This window comes from Cetorhinus maximus, chromosome 21 (genome assembly GCF_964194155.1).
Source record: "Cetorhinus maximus chromosome 21, sCetMax3.hap1.1, whole genome shotgun sequence".
NCBI classification, from domain to species: domain Eukaryota; kingdom Metazoa; phylum Chordata; class Chondrichthyes; order Lamniformes; family Cetorhinidae; genus Cetorhinus; species Cetorhinus maximus.
In genome coordinates, this window is record NC_135899.1 from 72,873,147 (window position 1) to 72,888,699 (window position 15,553).

Here is a 15,553-nt window from a genome sequence, read left to right on the forward strand (position 1 = left end):
TACATGAAACCTCATCCACTGTCGGGATGAGGTTTCATGTTCCTTTTTAAAAACTTTAATAAATGTTATGTTATATTTATTAACATGTCCCATCTCGTGTGACATTGTCACATGAGGGGGACATGTTAATAAGTTTTATATTCTTCTATTTTTAATGTTTTTGACACTGTCACTGATCTCCCTGAGACAGCACTTAGTCTCAGGGAGCAGTGCGCTCTTTTGTGCACATGCTCGAAAGAGCGCACTTTGACAGATGGGGAATCCCTCCCCCCATCAGCACAGGAAGTGCATAGTGCTTCCTGTAGGGCAGGCCGCTGGGCGGGCCTTAATTGGCCCGCCCACTCAAAATGGCGGCGGGCCCCATTTTGGCGGCAGAGTTCAACTGCCCGCCCGCCGCCGAGCCGGTGGGGCCCGCCCGCCCATCGAGGTAAGAATTCTGCCCCATGTACTAGGCAAAAATGAATCCTCATCATAGTAAGCCTAAAATTAGACTGTAATTTTAAGCTTCTTATTTCAAAAGATTTGCTGGAGAAGGTCCAGGGAAAGTAGTATTAATGATTCTGGGGCTTAAGAATAAACAAATGGAGAGAATACAGGACACAATTTATATATACCCTGTTGGTTGGATTGTTGAGCTGAATGGCCTTTTGTTATTTCATATTTCATGTCACAAAAGACCCAAGATGAAGTTTGCAGTCAGGAAAAAAAAGAGGTTTATCTCATAATTCATAATAAACCATCACTGATACAGTTATAGGGCATCTGTATTTCTTTTTTGTGTAAAGTTACTGTACAAGGAGATGCATCAAGTAACATAAGAACCTGAAGAAAAGAACTTCTTCATAAAGTTTCCCTCTCGTATGTGTGAACAGAAACCACATCATTTAAGGTAAGAGTCTAGAAAAAAAGAAAACAACATGACTTATCAGAAAACAATATTTGGTTAGTTGAGTGTGCACACATTAGTTTAAATGCAAAGTTATACAAAGACTATTTCCTTCAGCTTAGAAGGGATGTAAAGTCCTCTGTCTGCTGGTTGTAAGGATCCTAAAAAATGAGTTTTCGCCATGTCAATTCAGTTAGAGGGCATGAGCCAATGAAACAATGCTGGCCTGAATGGGTTGCAAATTGACAATTCCAATAGAGAGACACCACATGGATAATGTGGAAAATGGAATATCGTTACACTTGTGCACTAGGGACTAGAAATTAACATTTGAGGAATACTGTAATTTAATAAGGGATGTTTTGCTCTTTACTCTAATGTTGACTGCATCATACTAACATTGGGCTCTGCTTCCCAGTGTCCACTTTGATGACCACAGAATTAATTTTATAAAGTGCAAGCTTGTAGTTTGATTCAGAGGTTATTGCTAAAACACATTACTGGGACTGCATAGAAGGAGCTTCATGCCTTGAACTAGGGGTGCTTAATGCTACCAATAATTCTTGAAATTCATGCCCCAGCTTCATCACCTCACTGAATATAAACCCTAATTTAGAATAATTCACATTTCTCCGATGTAATAAGTTGCTATATAAATTCAAAACTTGCTCTCTTTCTTCAACATACCAATATGAGTTTCTCATCCTTGATTTCTCGGGTAAGTGTTGCTTGTTTCTCATCCCACTTCTGAAGTTGAACCAATTTTTCACCTTCCAATGACACAACTGTCTGGAACAACAACAACCATTACATTACTTTTCTGCAGTTAGTAAACAGAGTTTAGGTCCTCCACACTCCACAAAAGGTCCCCAAACTCAGCTTCCAATATTTCTAACTTCAGAAGTGGATATAATTCTTACTCACACACAACTACACTGAAGACTGCAGACACAGTTTTGTCGAGAACAGCTTTCACCTTTATTTACTCAGGTTCTTTCTTCAATCAATAATCAATTTTTTTCAGACTATCTAATTGCGCAGGTTTGTTTAAATAAATGTTCATTGTGATCCAAATTAAATTCAACAACAATGCTGCCATTCCAATCAGGCTGTCTTATCAAGGTGTTGTCACAATTTTTGGATTTTGTGCTAAATATTCTCAGTTCAGCAAATCATAGGTTGACCTCGGATGCCACGTGATCAGAGTAAGCATTTTACTGCCCAATATCTTGTTAAACAAAAACATGACCCATAGATCATAATACAGAACCAGATAAAATACTGAAATATGCCATGCTCTCTTTACTGAGAATGGACTGAAGTGGTAACTATTTGAATAACAGAGGCAGGTGTTAAGAATTAGAAAGCTAGGAATAAAAGAGGAAGTCAAACAGATCTTTTTTTAAAGGTGAATATATTTATGGAAAAAGTTACTGGGAGGACTATTGAATCAAATTGTTTAAATAGTTTCCATGAACAAACATGTGCTTCTGGTGGGAAAGGGGATTAAGGGACATGTTGAGAATGTGGAGAAGAGTTAATTCAAAAAGGGAGCAATCAGCTGCTCAATTCGTTATTCCTGAAAATGTGCTTATATTTTTTAATAGTAGTTACATTACAGAAGTTTAATAGAACCTCAAAAAATGTCAGTTTTTTTTAAAAAAGAGACTACTTCTTAAACAACTCTCAACCCTTCAACATTTTAACCCCTGTCAGTTCTAACATTAAAATGAGTTCAACCTAAGTTCATAAAAAATATCATTATGTTGCAAGAATTCAGTTTGCGTACTGCTGAAAAAAGACAATTGGTTGAAGCTTTTTGTCTTGCACTCATCAGGACAACTGCAAGAATACCAATGTCAGGGGAAGCAACAACTTTATACTGTATGCGAAGACAGTGCTGATTGGTTGGCAAGTGGACTCTGATTGGTAGAAGCGCTGCCATGGAGAATGCACCAACTAATGCTGACTGACAGTTAACTTCCAAGCATTATTTGAAATTTAAATCAGGCAGCTTGACTCTGAATGGTCAAGGCATTGCCCTGAGGAATGAACCAGTGAATGGCTATCACTTATTTTGTTTAGCTGAAACAAGCATGATGTGTGTATATGTTATTTTTGTCTGCAAAGAACAGGACCCTGTGTATTAATATATGTATCTTCCAGTACACACAAATGTGCCACACTGCGAGTCCGACCGACAATCTTAAATTGGTTCTCAACGTAATTTTTAGCACACTGAAGATCAGTTAGCAAATGTTGTCCAATCGCGGAATCATATCTAATGCTAGACACTGTGTTTTGAGTTTTGCAAGCATGGGCTGGTTGAGTACAGTCTGTACTTGCCCGTTGCGAACAGCAGAAGGGACACGATCCGCCAGTCTTTGGGATGTAAGGCCCACACGCCTAGCATCGCACTGGCACCGAAATTCATATACCATATTACTCATTTGTGAGATAGGCAGAATGCCTTTTTGGCTTGACAGCAGCATCCTGTTAGTGGCAAATACTACTTGTGTTGATACTGCATAGTAGCAGTGTGAAACTGCTAGCTTCAATTGTTATCAATTACCTGTTGCTCAATTTTTTGAAAATACAGTATACATAGGCCACTTGGTCCAACCAGTCCATGCCAGCATTTGTTCTCTCCTCAAGCCTCCTCCCATCTTCCCAATTTAAATCTATCAACATAACCCTCTATTACCTTCTGCCTCATATGCTTCCCCTCCCACAACGCATCACCTCAACAACAGCAAGTTCCACAATTTAACTCCTCATTGGGTAAAGAAGTTTCTTCTGAATTCCCTATTTGATATATTGGTTAATCTATCTTATACTTATGGCCTCTAATTTGTTTTCTCCTCCCAAAAGTAAAAACAGTCACTCTGTATCTACTCTATCAAACCTTTTATAATTTTATACATTGCTATTAGATCACCCCTCAGCTTTACCTTTTCAAGAACAAAAGACTCAGACTGTTTATCTTTCCCTGAAAGGTACAACTTCATAGTTCTGGTATCATACTTGTAAATCTTTTTTGCACCCTCTGGACTGCCTCCATATGCAATTTATAACATGGAGTCCAGAACTCTACACAGTTCTCCAACTGTGTTTCAACCAAAGTTTAATACAAATTTAGCATAACTTGTTTACTTTTCAATTGTATCCCTATAGAAATAAGCCCTAGTGCTTCATTTGATTTTGTTATGAAATTAACCTGAATCAGAACTTTCAGTGATGTCTGTATTAGTACTTCAAGAACCCTTTGCTCCTCTACCCCATTTAGATTCTTTTATTTTCCAAGTAATAAATGCCCCTACTTATTTTTCTTACCAAAATGTAACACCTCATACTTATCTATGATGAAATTCATTTGCCAGTTATATTCCATTCTGCAAGTTTATTAATGTCTCCTTGTAAATTGTTGCAGTCCTCCTCAGTGTGGGACCCCACTTCCCAACTTCTGTCACTACGAATAGCTACCCTTTACCCCTATTCTCTGCGTTCTGTCTTGCAGTCAACTGGCTGCTAAGCTAAGTTGCTACTTGTTCCCCGATTCTGTTGTTCTGAGCTTACTACATTACTATATTATTTGGTTCCATATAGAAGCCCTTTTGGAAAAATAGACATATTACATCAATTGCATTACCCATGTCTTTCTCTCTGTTATTATAACAGGTAAAAAATATAATTTAAAAAACTGCCTGAATTTAAGGCTATATTTGCAATGGAGTGACATCATTGGATTTCTGCGCACACATGGACCATTGTGCATGTGCAGACGGGTATCGGCAGCCATCTTGCATTGGCAGGAGAGACAGTGTTCAAAATACAGTGCAGTGCATCCCCAGCCTGCAGTATGGATGGCTGGTTTCAATTGGCTCCTGTAAAGGAAATATCTTTTTTTCCTAATATTACTGTGGGATACTGAAGCAGGCTTGGGACATGATGAGATGTTTTGCAACTGGCAAGATAAATAAGGCAAAGTTATTAAGTTTATTTTTCCCAAAAGTGCTGGCCATAAGGGCAACATGAAAAAAAAAATTATATTCTGGGATAAGTAACTTCCAAAGCAAGGGTGAAACAATGGGATTTACAGATCAAAAGGGAGAAAATATATTCAAAGAAAGATGGAAAGCTGTATGGGGAGTGGCCCTATGAGATCTTGAGAGGTGGACCGTATGAAATGGACCTGTGAAAAAGCAGCCTCTAAGCCACCCCAGAGATCCAGAGCACAAGGTTTTGTTAAAAGCCTTAGAGTTCCATTGTCGAATGAGGGGGAGAGAGAAGCTGTGAAATACCTCCCTTATAGTAACAGTGGGTGCTTGTGGTAATATTGCTGGATGCTTTATAGATTAAGAATCTATTCAGGCTGTTGGCTGAAAGGGATGTGTAGTTGGGAGTTTACTTAAGTAGAAATCTTTTGAGAACTGTTATAAGACTAAGTTTAACTACATAACAGAAATGTTGAGTGTTTAACCTTTTCTTTTCTTTTGTTAATAAATGTTTTAATTTAATCTTTAAAATCTCAAAAGGTGGTAGCGGACTCTTTAATTTCTGACTTTAGTATACATACCTTCTCGTAATAAATACAAATTGCAAAATTGTTGTGGTAGCTTGACCAAGTTTCCCTTTGGGATTTGGTCAGCCTGGTAATTACCATCTGCCATATCATAACAAAATTTGGGGCTCTTTGCGGGATTTTTCAAATTCCTTGATTGACTTGGAGTTGCTGAATCTTCAGGATGTGAGTATGAGGGGAACATTAAACTCAGGAGCTGGTGTTGAGGGATTTTAAAGTGGTTAGACTGCAAATATGGCTTTAACTATTGCTAAGACCTTTCTGGGAGTAGAAGACATAACCCTGATTGGTTTACAAAAAGTAACTAAGGCTCAGTTAACAGAATTGGCGGATAAATTGCAGTTAGGATTAACCACAGGGGCGAAGAAAACAGGCATAATTGAAGTGATGGCGCAGCATTTGAAATTGGAAGGGATACCTGAAACTAATAAGTCACAGCTGGAGGTAGTGAGACTTCAGTTGCAAATGAAAAAAACTTGAATTGGAGGCAAAAGAGAGAGAAAATGATAAACAGAGAGCATTTCAAAGAGAAATGTAGATACGAAAACTTGACCTCCAGAGGGAGAAGTTAGCAATGGAGGAAAGAGAAAAGGAGAGAGAAAGAGAATATCAGCTTAAAAAGCTGGACCTTAAAGAAGAGACCGCAGATGCTGAGGAAGATTCTGATAGTGAAATGACCACTTTCAACCCAAAACCCATTGGGGGAAGATGTTTAAATTTGTACAGGCTCTTCCAAAGTTTGAGGAAAGGGATGTAGAGGCATTCTATATTTTGTTTGAGAAGACAGCTAAGCAAATGAAATGGCCACAAGAAATCTGGACATTACTTTTACAGCCTGGATTGGTAGGTAGAGCTCATGAGGTATATGCATTGCTGTCAGAAGAAGTATCTGTGGATTATGTTGCAGTTAAAAAAAAAGGCTATTCTGAGTGCATATGAGTTGGTTGCTGAGGCGTACAGGCAGACATTTAGGAATGTAAGGAAACAGCCTAGACAGACTTATATTGAGTTTGAGAGAGTAAAACAAAGTAATTTTGACTGTTGGATACAGCCATTAAACTTCCTTCAGTGGTTAGAACTCATGTGGAAGAACAAAGGGTTAAAATGGCTAGGCAAGCAGCAGGGATAGCTGATGATTATGAGCTAGTCCATAGATCAAAACCGTTTTTCTATCACCCTTTTAAATCCAAGTAGGATAGAAACTGGAAAGGTGAAAGGAAGGTGGGTAGTCAGGGAAGAGAAGAAACAGTTGGAAATTCTCAGGAAATTTCTCCCCAGACCAGAAAGGAAGGTGCTGTGGGTAGAAGTGACACTTAAAGACTAAAATGTTTCCATTGTAATAAGGTTGGACACACAAAGTCAATGTGTTGGAGGCTACAGGGAAAACTTATTACAGAAATTGGAACACAGAAAAGTTCGGGAAGTAAGAGTACTGTGGGTTTGGAGATCCAGAGGCAGGAAAAACCAGTGGTTTGTGTGCAGGTGAAGCAAGAAGAATCAGTGGCAGGTAAAGAAGTGGGAATATGTTCACAATTTACCCAAGGGAGCTCTGAAGGGCAGGTTACAGAAATGTTTGAAGATTTTGTATGTGAAGAGAAAGTTTATCCATGTGTACAGGGTGGAGCAGACAAAGATATTAAAATTTTAAGGGACACGGGAGTTAGTTGTTATGTTATAGGATTGTGTTACTTGTTATCCAGTGGGGGTATTGCAGCAAAGAATATTAATAAGTGGAATTCATGGAGATACTAAACATATTCTATTGTGGAAGGTAAATTTAAAGAGTATGTTGAAAACAGGCGAGGTGATTGTTGGGTTAGTGGAAAAATTGCCCATTGCAGGGGTTCAATTTATTCTTGGAAATGATATAGCTGAGTCACAAATGTTGTGGAGGCCTACTGTAGTCGAGCAGCCTATGGAAATGTAATCAACAGAGATGTTGCAGAAAGAGCATCTTGGATTGTTTCCAGATTGTGTGGGAATGAGATCACAAGCTCACAGGTTGAAACAGGAAGAGGAAGAATTTAAAAGACAGGGGAAGGATGCTGACATCCAGGTAGCTGGATCTGTCTTTGAAAAGAGTGTTCAGGAACAGAAGACTGGGGAGAGTGAGGCTGAAGTGTTTAGCTCAGTGAAATTGGTAGAGTTACGGCAGAAAGATCCACAAATAAAGCAGTTATAACTGACAGTTTATTCGGAAACATAGGCAGAATGTATTCCAGAGTGTTATTACCTTAAAAATAGTGTGCTACTGATGAAGTGGAGACTGTCTCATATTCCAGCAGATGAGAACTGGGCGATAGTACATCAAGTAATAATACCATCTGGATACAGAAATGAACTATTAAGAGTGGCTCATGAAATTTCAATAACTGGACATTTAGGAATTCGGAAAACTCAGGTTAAAGTACAAAAACATTTCTATTGGCCTAGAATGCATAAAGATGTAGTCAGATTCTGTAGAACATGTCACACATGTCAGGTGACAGGAAAACCTCAAGCAGTGATTAAACCTGCACCTTTAATTCCGATTCCAGCATTTGGGGAACCTTTTACTAGGATGCAGATTGATTGTGTAGGGCCGCTCCCTAAGACCAAAAGTGGAAATTAGTGCTTGCTGACAATCATGGATGTGTCTACAAGATTTCCGGAAGCGATATCTTTACGAAAAATTACACCACAGAGAGTTGTGGAGGAGTTGACCAAATTCTTTACAAGATACGGGTTACCAAAGGACATACAGTCAGATCAGGGTTTGAATATCATGTCACAGCTGTTTAATGAAGTAATGGACAGCCTGGGGATAAAGCAGTTTAAATCATCAGCTTATCACCCTGAATCACAAGGTAAGAGATGACATCAAACTTTAAAAACTATGATGAGAGCATATAGCCAAGACTTCCTATGGGACTGGGATCAAGGGATTGCATTCTTGTTATTTGCTATTAGGGATTCCCCTAATGAATCAACAGGGTTTAGTCCTTTTGAATTAGTCCATGGTCATGAAGTATGGGGACCACTTAAGTTGACTCAGGAGAAACTAGTTTGTCAATGTTCGGAAACGACTGTCCTGAATTATGTGACAAAATTCAGAGAAAGGTTGAACAGGGCATGTGAGTTAGCTAAGGAACAATTAAAGATATCACAGCAAGTGATGAAGACAAGTGCAGATAAGAGGGCAAAAGCTCGTAGTTTTGTTTCTGGGGAGAAGGTGTTCATATTGTTGCCAGTGTCAGACAAACCATTAAAGGCAAGGTTTAGTGGGCCTTACAGGATTGAAAAGAGACTGTGTGAAGTAAATTATTTCCAGACAGAAGAAAGAAGCAGAGGGTGTGTCATGTAAATATGCTTAAAAAGTACTTTGTCAGGGAAGATAACCAGGAGGTATTAAGTGGTGGTAGCTAAGGAAAAGGAGGTAAAAATTAAGGATTCTGAAATTGATTTTCGTCTAATTAAATTGGACAATGAAAGAGTGCTTGACAATGTATATGCAATACTGAGTTACCTTCTAGACAAGTGCCAAAGTGATTTGGAAAAGCTACTGCAGTCACACAAAGCTGTTTGCAGGAATAGGTTGGGGAATATAGTTCCAAATCAGGATGTTGTGCAACTTGGATGGGAACTTCCAGGTGATGGTGTTCCCATGCATCTGCTGCCCTTGTCCTTCTGGATGGTAGAGGTCACAGGTTTGGAAGGTACTGTCACCTTGGTGAGTTGCTGCAGTGCAATTTGTAGATGGTATCCACTGCTACCACTGTGCATCAGTGGAGGAGGGGGTGGATGTTGAAGGTGTTGAATGGAGTGCTGATCAAGTGGGCTGCTTTATCCTGGATGGTGTCAAGCTTCTTGAATGTTCTTAGAGCTGCACTCATCCAGGCAAGTGGAGAATTTTCCATCACAATCCAAGCCTTGTAGATGGTGGACAGGCTCTGGGGAGTCAGGAGGTGAGCTACTCTCCGCAGAATTCCCAGCCTCTGACCTGCTCTTGTAGCCACAGTATTTATATGGCTGGTCCAGTTCAGTTTCTGGTCAATGGTAACCCCTAGTATTTTGATAAGGGGATTCAGCAATGGTAATGTCATTGAATGCCATGGGGAGATGGTTCTCTCTTATTGGAGATGGTCATTGCCTAGCACTTGTGTGGTGCAAATGTTACTTGCCACTTATCAGCCCAAGCCTGAATGTTGTTCAGGTCTTCATGCATATGGGCACGGGTTGCTTCAGTATCTGAGGAATGGTATTGACCTTTGTGCAATCATCAGTAAACATCCCCACTTTTGACCTGAGGATAGAGGAGAGGTCATTGATGAAGCAGTTAAGATGGTTGGGACTAGTACACCACCCTGAGGAACTCCTCCAGTGATGTCCTGGGACTGAAATGATTGATATCCAACAGCCACAACCATCTTCTTTTGTGCTAGGTATGACTCCAACCAGTGGAGAGTTTTCCCCTTGATTCCCATTGACTCCAGTTTTTCTAGGATTCATTGATGCCACACTCAGTCAAAAGCTGCCTTGATGTCAAAGGCAGTCACTCTCACCTCACCTCCGAAGTTCAGCTCTTTTGTCCATGTTTGGGCCAAGGCTACAAATGAGGTCAGGAGCTGAGAGGCCATGAAGAAACCCAAAGTGAGTGTCAGTGAGCAGGCTATTGCTGAGTAAGTGCCACTTGATAGCACTGTCGATGACCCCTTCCATCACTTTGCTGCTGATTGAGAGTAGACTGATGGGGCAGTAATTGGCAGGTTGGATTTGTCCTGTTTTTGGACAGAACACACCTGGGCAGCGTTCCACGTTGCCAAATAGATGCCAATGTTGTAGCTGTACTGGAGCAGCTTGGCTAAGGTCACAGCTAATTCTGGAGTACAAGTTTTCACTACTGTTGCTGGAATGTTGTCAGGGCCTTTGCAGTATCCAGTGCCTTCAGACATTTCTTGTTATCACGTAGAGTGAATTGAATTAGCTGAAGATTGGCATCTGTGATGCTGGGACTTCAGGAGGAGGCAGAGATGGATCATCCACTCGGCCGTTCTGACTGAAAGTCTGTGTGAATGCTTCAGCCTTGCCTTTTGCACTGATGTGCTGGACTCCCCCAGCATTGAGGATGGGGATATCTATGGAGCCTCCTCCTCCTGTTAGTTGTTTACTTGTCCACCATCATTCACAATTGGAGGACTGCAGAGCTTGGATCTGTTCCGTTGGTTTTGGGATCGCTTAGCTCTGTCTATTGCATTCTGCTTTCACTGTTTGGCATGCAAGTAGTCCTGTATTGTAGCTTCAGTAGGTTGATACATTTTTAGGTATGCTTGGTGCTGCTCCTGGCATCCCCCCGCCTTGTACTCTTCATTGAACCAGGATTGATCCCTGATTTGATGGTAATAGTAGACCAGGCAAAATGCCAGGCCCTGACGTTACAGATTGTAGTTGTATACAAATCTGTTGCTGCTGATGTCCCACAGTGCCTCATGGTTGCCCAGTTTAAGTTGGTGGATCTGTTTGAAATCTATCCCATTTAGCATGGTGGTAGTACCACACAACACAATGGAGGAAATTCTCAATGTGTAGCTGAGACTTTGTCTCCACAAGCACTGTACGGTGGTCACTCCTATCAATAGTCATGGACAAGTGCATCTGCGACAGGGAGATTGGTGAGGACGAGGTCAAGTAGGTTTTTCCCTCTTATTGGATCCCTCACCACTTGCCACAGATCCAGTCGAGCAGATATGTACTCTAGGACTTCCAGCTCAGTCAGACTACTGAGCCACTCTTGCTGATGGACAATGAAGTCTCCCACCCAATTACATTCTGTGCCCTAGCCACCCTCAGTGCTTCCTCCAATAGGTGTTCAACATGGAGGAGTACTGACTCATCAGCTCAGGAAGGGCAGTAAGTGGTAATCAGTAGGAGGTTTCCTTGCCCATGTTTGACCTGATGCCATGAGATTTCATGGGGTCCAGAGTCGACATTGAGGACTCCAAAGGCAACTCCCTCCCGTCCAGTTGGTGGGATAGAACATAGCCAAGTTTGATGATGGTAGTGTCTGGGACATTGTCTGCAAGGCATGATTCTGTGAGTATGACTACGTCAGGTTGTTGCTTGACTAGTCTGTGGGACAGCTCTCCCAATTTTGGCACAAGCCCCCTGATGTTAATAAGGTGGGCTTTGCAGGGTTGACATAACCGGGTTTGCCTTTGACGTTTCCAGTCTCTAGGTTCTGGGTGGTCCATCTGGTTTTATTCCTTTTGTAGCGGTTTGATACAACTGAGTGACTTGCCAGGCCATTTCAGTTGGCACTTAATAGTCAACCAAATTGCTAAGAATCTGGAGTCACACGTAGGCCAGACCAGATAAGGATAGATGAACCAGATGGGTTTTTATGACAATTGACAATGGTTTCATGGTCACTGAGACTAGCTTTTTAATTCTAGATTTATTAACTGAATGTAAGTTCCACAGCTGCCGTGGTGGTATTCGAACCTGTGTACCCAGAGTATTAGCCTGGGCCTCTGGATTACTAGTCCAATGACATTACCACTATGCCTCCACCTCCCCCTTAAATGTACCAAGATTATGACTAAATATTTTACTTTCATGAACTTGATTGAATTACAGCAAGTAAAAAATCTCTGAAAGTACATTATGTTCACCTTTTGAGCATGAAATGGCACTAGGTGGTGGATGGGGAGTAGACAGTGTACTCTCCGCAATAACCTTACCTTGCAATCTCTATTGTCGATGGTATGTTCATTGAATGGTTTGTCAAGTTGGAAGATAACTTCTGTGTTTCTGTAGGTGCTCTTGGTTTGTATAATAACATTGTCACCGTCTAATCTGATGATTGTGGTGGGTTTAGTGACATTGCCCACCTGTCGCGTTGCAAAGTCCACCCCTGAGGTCAGGAAGCAGAAATGCCTATAAATATAGCAATCATGCAACTGGTGCAAATCATAACAGCACTTTATATTACCAATGATCCCAAATAAACAAGAATCATAAATACAAATGCACCACACTACTGGGAAAATCATAAACATAATGCGTCATTTACATAAATGTAGCTTTAATTCATTGTTACTAATCAGAAGCATTGTTATAACTACATGCTCACATATAAAATGTGAAGACTTCAGTACTCCGGGCTGAAGTAGGTCCTTATAAGCCCAAACGCTCAAGAAGGGGAGCCCTAAATTGGAGAACCAAGTAATGAGCCCTATAAACGTTGCAATTATTGCGTAAATAAACACATTATAATATATACTATAATTGGCATTGGACTTAATATACACCCTCTGAATAAAACTAATACTTCAAAAACTAATACCTACGTAACTACTCATAATATATGAATTACATGGGTAAAATAATTATCATTGATCAAATAACACTAATTACAACAGAAATATTAATTAAAAACACCTTGCTATCTATGTTTCTGAAAAATGTGAATTAATGCTTGCTGAGGGCGGTTAATGCCGACATTATTACCGTGAATGACGATTATCGATAATGTTAATGCCGACTAACGGTCGCCCCGCCCCCACCGAAGGCGAATAGCGTCAGAACCGTTAGAGCCGCGCTCGAGCCAATTATTGATAAATAATCACCGACAGATCGATAAAAAACCAATAACAGTCCGTGAGAGAGCGGGAAGCATGAATTCACTGAGGTATGATCTGTCAGTAATTATTCATTTATTATTAACTTTTTTTTTTAGAAATCGTTATTTTGGATTGCAATTTGGGTCAGGTTTTACCCCATCTGAGATGCAATATATTTGTTTTTGTCGTTTTATATCTAATTTTTGTGATTCGTATAATCCATTTACGAATGGTCTTGAGCAGCGATTGCATTTTGATCGTTTTTTTTTAAAATAGTTCATTACAATTTATTCCTGTTTGTTCATTTTTATTTTTAAGCGTTTTACTCCTTCACCCCATGTGATGTGTTTGATTTTCTCACCCAGTTCCCTCATATAATTGTCGAAATTCTGGGTGTCCACCAGCTTCCAGGTGCCCAAAAACGGCTCCATGATTCCAGATCAGAAAACGAGGGGCGAGGGTTCCGCCTATTGACTGGAGAGAGGAGCGGTCCGCACCACCCTCCCCGCCCCCTGCATGCTCTTCACCACTTCCCTTCCCCCACTTCCCCATCTTTCTTCTACCCCCTTCTTCCTCCTTGCCCCGTTCCCACCTACACCCTCCACTCCCCACACCCTCATTCTCCCTGCACCCTCCTCTCTCTGCACCCTCCTCCTTTGTCCTCCCTCCTCTGTCCCCCATTGCCCCCCTTCCCCCCTCCTCTGTCCCCCATTGCCCCCCTTCCTCCCTCCCTCCTCTGTCCCCCATTGCCCCCCTTCCCCCCTCCTCTATCCCCCATTGCCCCCCTTCCCCCCTCCTCTGTCCCCCATTGCCCCCCTTCCTCCCCTGCAGGCTCCTCCCCCCACAGGCTCCTCCCTACACTCCCAGCCCCCACGCTTCTCCCTACTCTCCCCACTGTTATAATATGAATTTTTGACATGTCTCACTGATGAGATCTTGAAACTTGTCTCTTTAGAAATGAACCCTTCATTGTTAACCTTTAACTCTTTACAGATCCCAGGTTACTGTCATGCATGGTGTTGTTGACTCCATGCAGGCTGGTTCCAGAGTGTTCTCTCAGTCTATTACCATGTGACTCCAAACATCATACCGTGAGTGGTGCTATCTTCCAGTACCACGTTAACCCTTGCTCTGCCGAGCACCTTTACATTACAATGGCGTGCAGGCACATACAATACCATACAACAACCTCCTCCTACCGTTTCTTTGTCCCCTCCCCTTCCTTCCCCCTGCCCTACCCTCCCTCCTTCAAGAAAAGCATGGATACAAATCAGCTTAAAGCTTCTTCATTGTAAAATCTTTTTAATGATCCAAACTGAAATGCCATACAGGACAAGGAGCAGTGTTTTACTGGAAAATAAAACCAGTAAGTGAAATTAATAGTGAATTACAAACTTTCTCATGAAGTGATATTTCTCACTGAGCCAATCCTTCCTCCAATGTTCCTCACCTTATGTATAGCTAAATATATTGATTTTAAAAATGTTAAAAATAATTCTTTGTTTTTTGGAGTTGTAACTGAAATATGGAAGATTTTGCTACAGGTAAAGCTTGGCGCTCTGATGGGCAGAAGACCCAAAACCTCAGGATTTTCTGGCCAGTCAAAGCTCAAACGGAAGACTACCATTTAACCTAGCGTTAGGACAACTAGATTTTCTGCTAATTGAATGCTTTTTGCTCCTAAGTATTTATCACAAACTTGAGCAACACACTATTGGTACTTATAAGTAAAAGTGTAGCTTCTTTTCTGGGAATTGTGTTCAAATTTGTCCAAACTGATTGAATTAAAGTTTCCTATCTTTGTCCTATGTGAAATAAGTTTAATCATCTTAATGACTGCTTGCTCATAAGACAAAACTTCCTCTAATTTGACCCAAAATAAGAATAAATTTACAATCTTGCTCAGAGAGCCCAAAAGATAGCTAGTTTGAAAAACACATGTATTATTGATGCTCCTCTGTTCCCCGCTATGAGAGAATTAAATATTTCTCCTCAGATTGAACCTAAAAGAGGCTTAATATATTAACATTTGAATGTTCAAAAATGATGGGCAGGGAAAAAAAACATCTCTTGACCCCTCGGGTTGTATTATCTAATATTAATATGGACAACAAACCTGCTGAGAAATGGAGTGTAAATAATGACAATAATTGATGTACCTGACTGTAAATTAGCATTAAGATAACAATGCAAGTGATGTAAGAATTATGCTAGGTTTTATTGGATATGCTAATTTTCATTATACTAATGTGATTGACTTTCAGATTAGTTAGTATAACAAAATACCTAATTGTACTAAATATGCTAAGAAACCGTTTGGCTAGAAATACATTTAGGCTTGTTTTTGTGCCCAAATATCACTGCATAGCACTTTTATACAAAGATGGCATGACGATGTTGCAACATTTCAGAACATAATTGAGAGCAAACTTAAAGATGTGTAGCTTCTGTAACAAGTACAGAGGTAGCCTATGAGTTTTTAAAAAA

General features: G+C 40.6%; 1 protein-coding gene across 1 annotated transcript; it reads right to left on the minus strand.

Moving 5' to 3' along the window:
* Positions 1-692: 692 nt before the first annotated feature.
* Positions 693-13,572, minus strand: LOC144695402 (fatty acid-binding protein, brain-like). The gene is made up of 4 exons (XM_078566291.1): positions 13,428-13,572; positions 12,185-12,357; positions 1,574-1,675; positions 693-897 (listed from the first exon to the last, which is right to left on the minus strand). Exons 1-4 carry the CDS (start codon positions 13,495-13,497, stop codon positions 841-843), a joined length of 402 nt encoding a protein of 133 aa, XP_078422417.1. The 5' UTR covers positions 13,498-13,572; the 3' UTR covers positions 693-840.
* Positions 13,573-15,553: the final 1,981 nt, after the last annotated feature.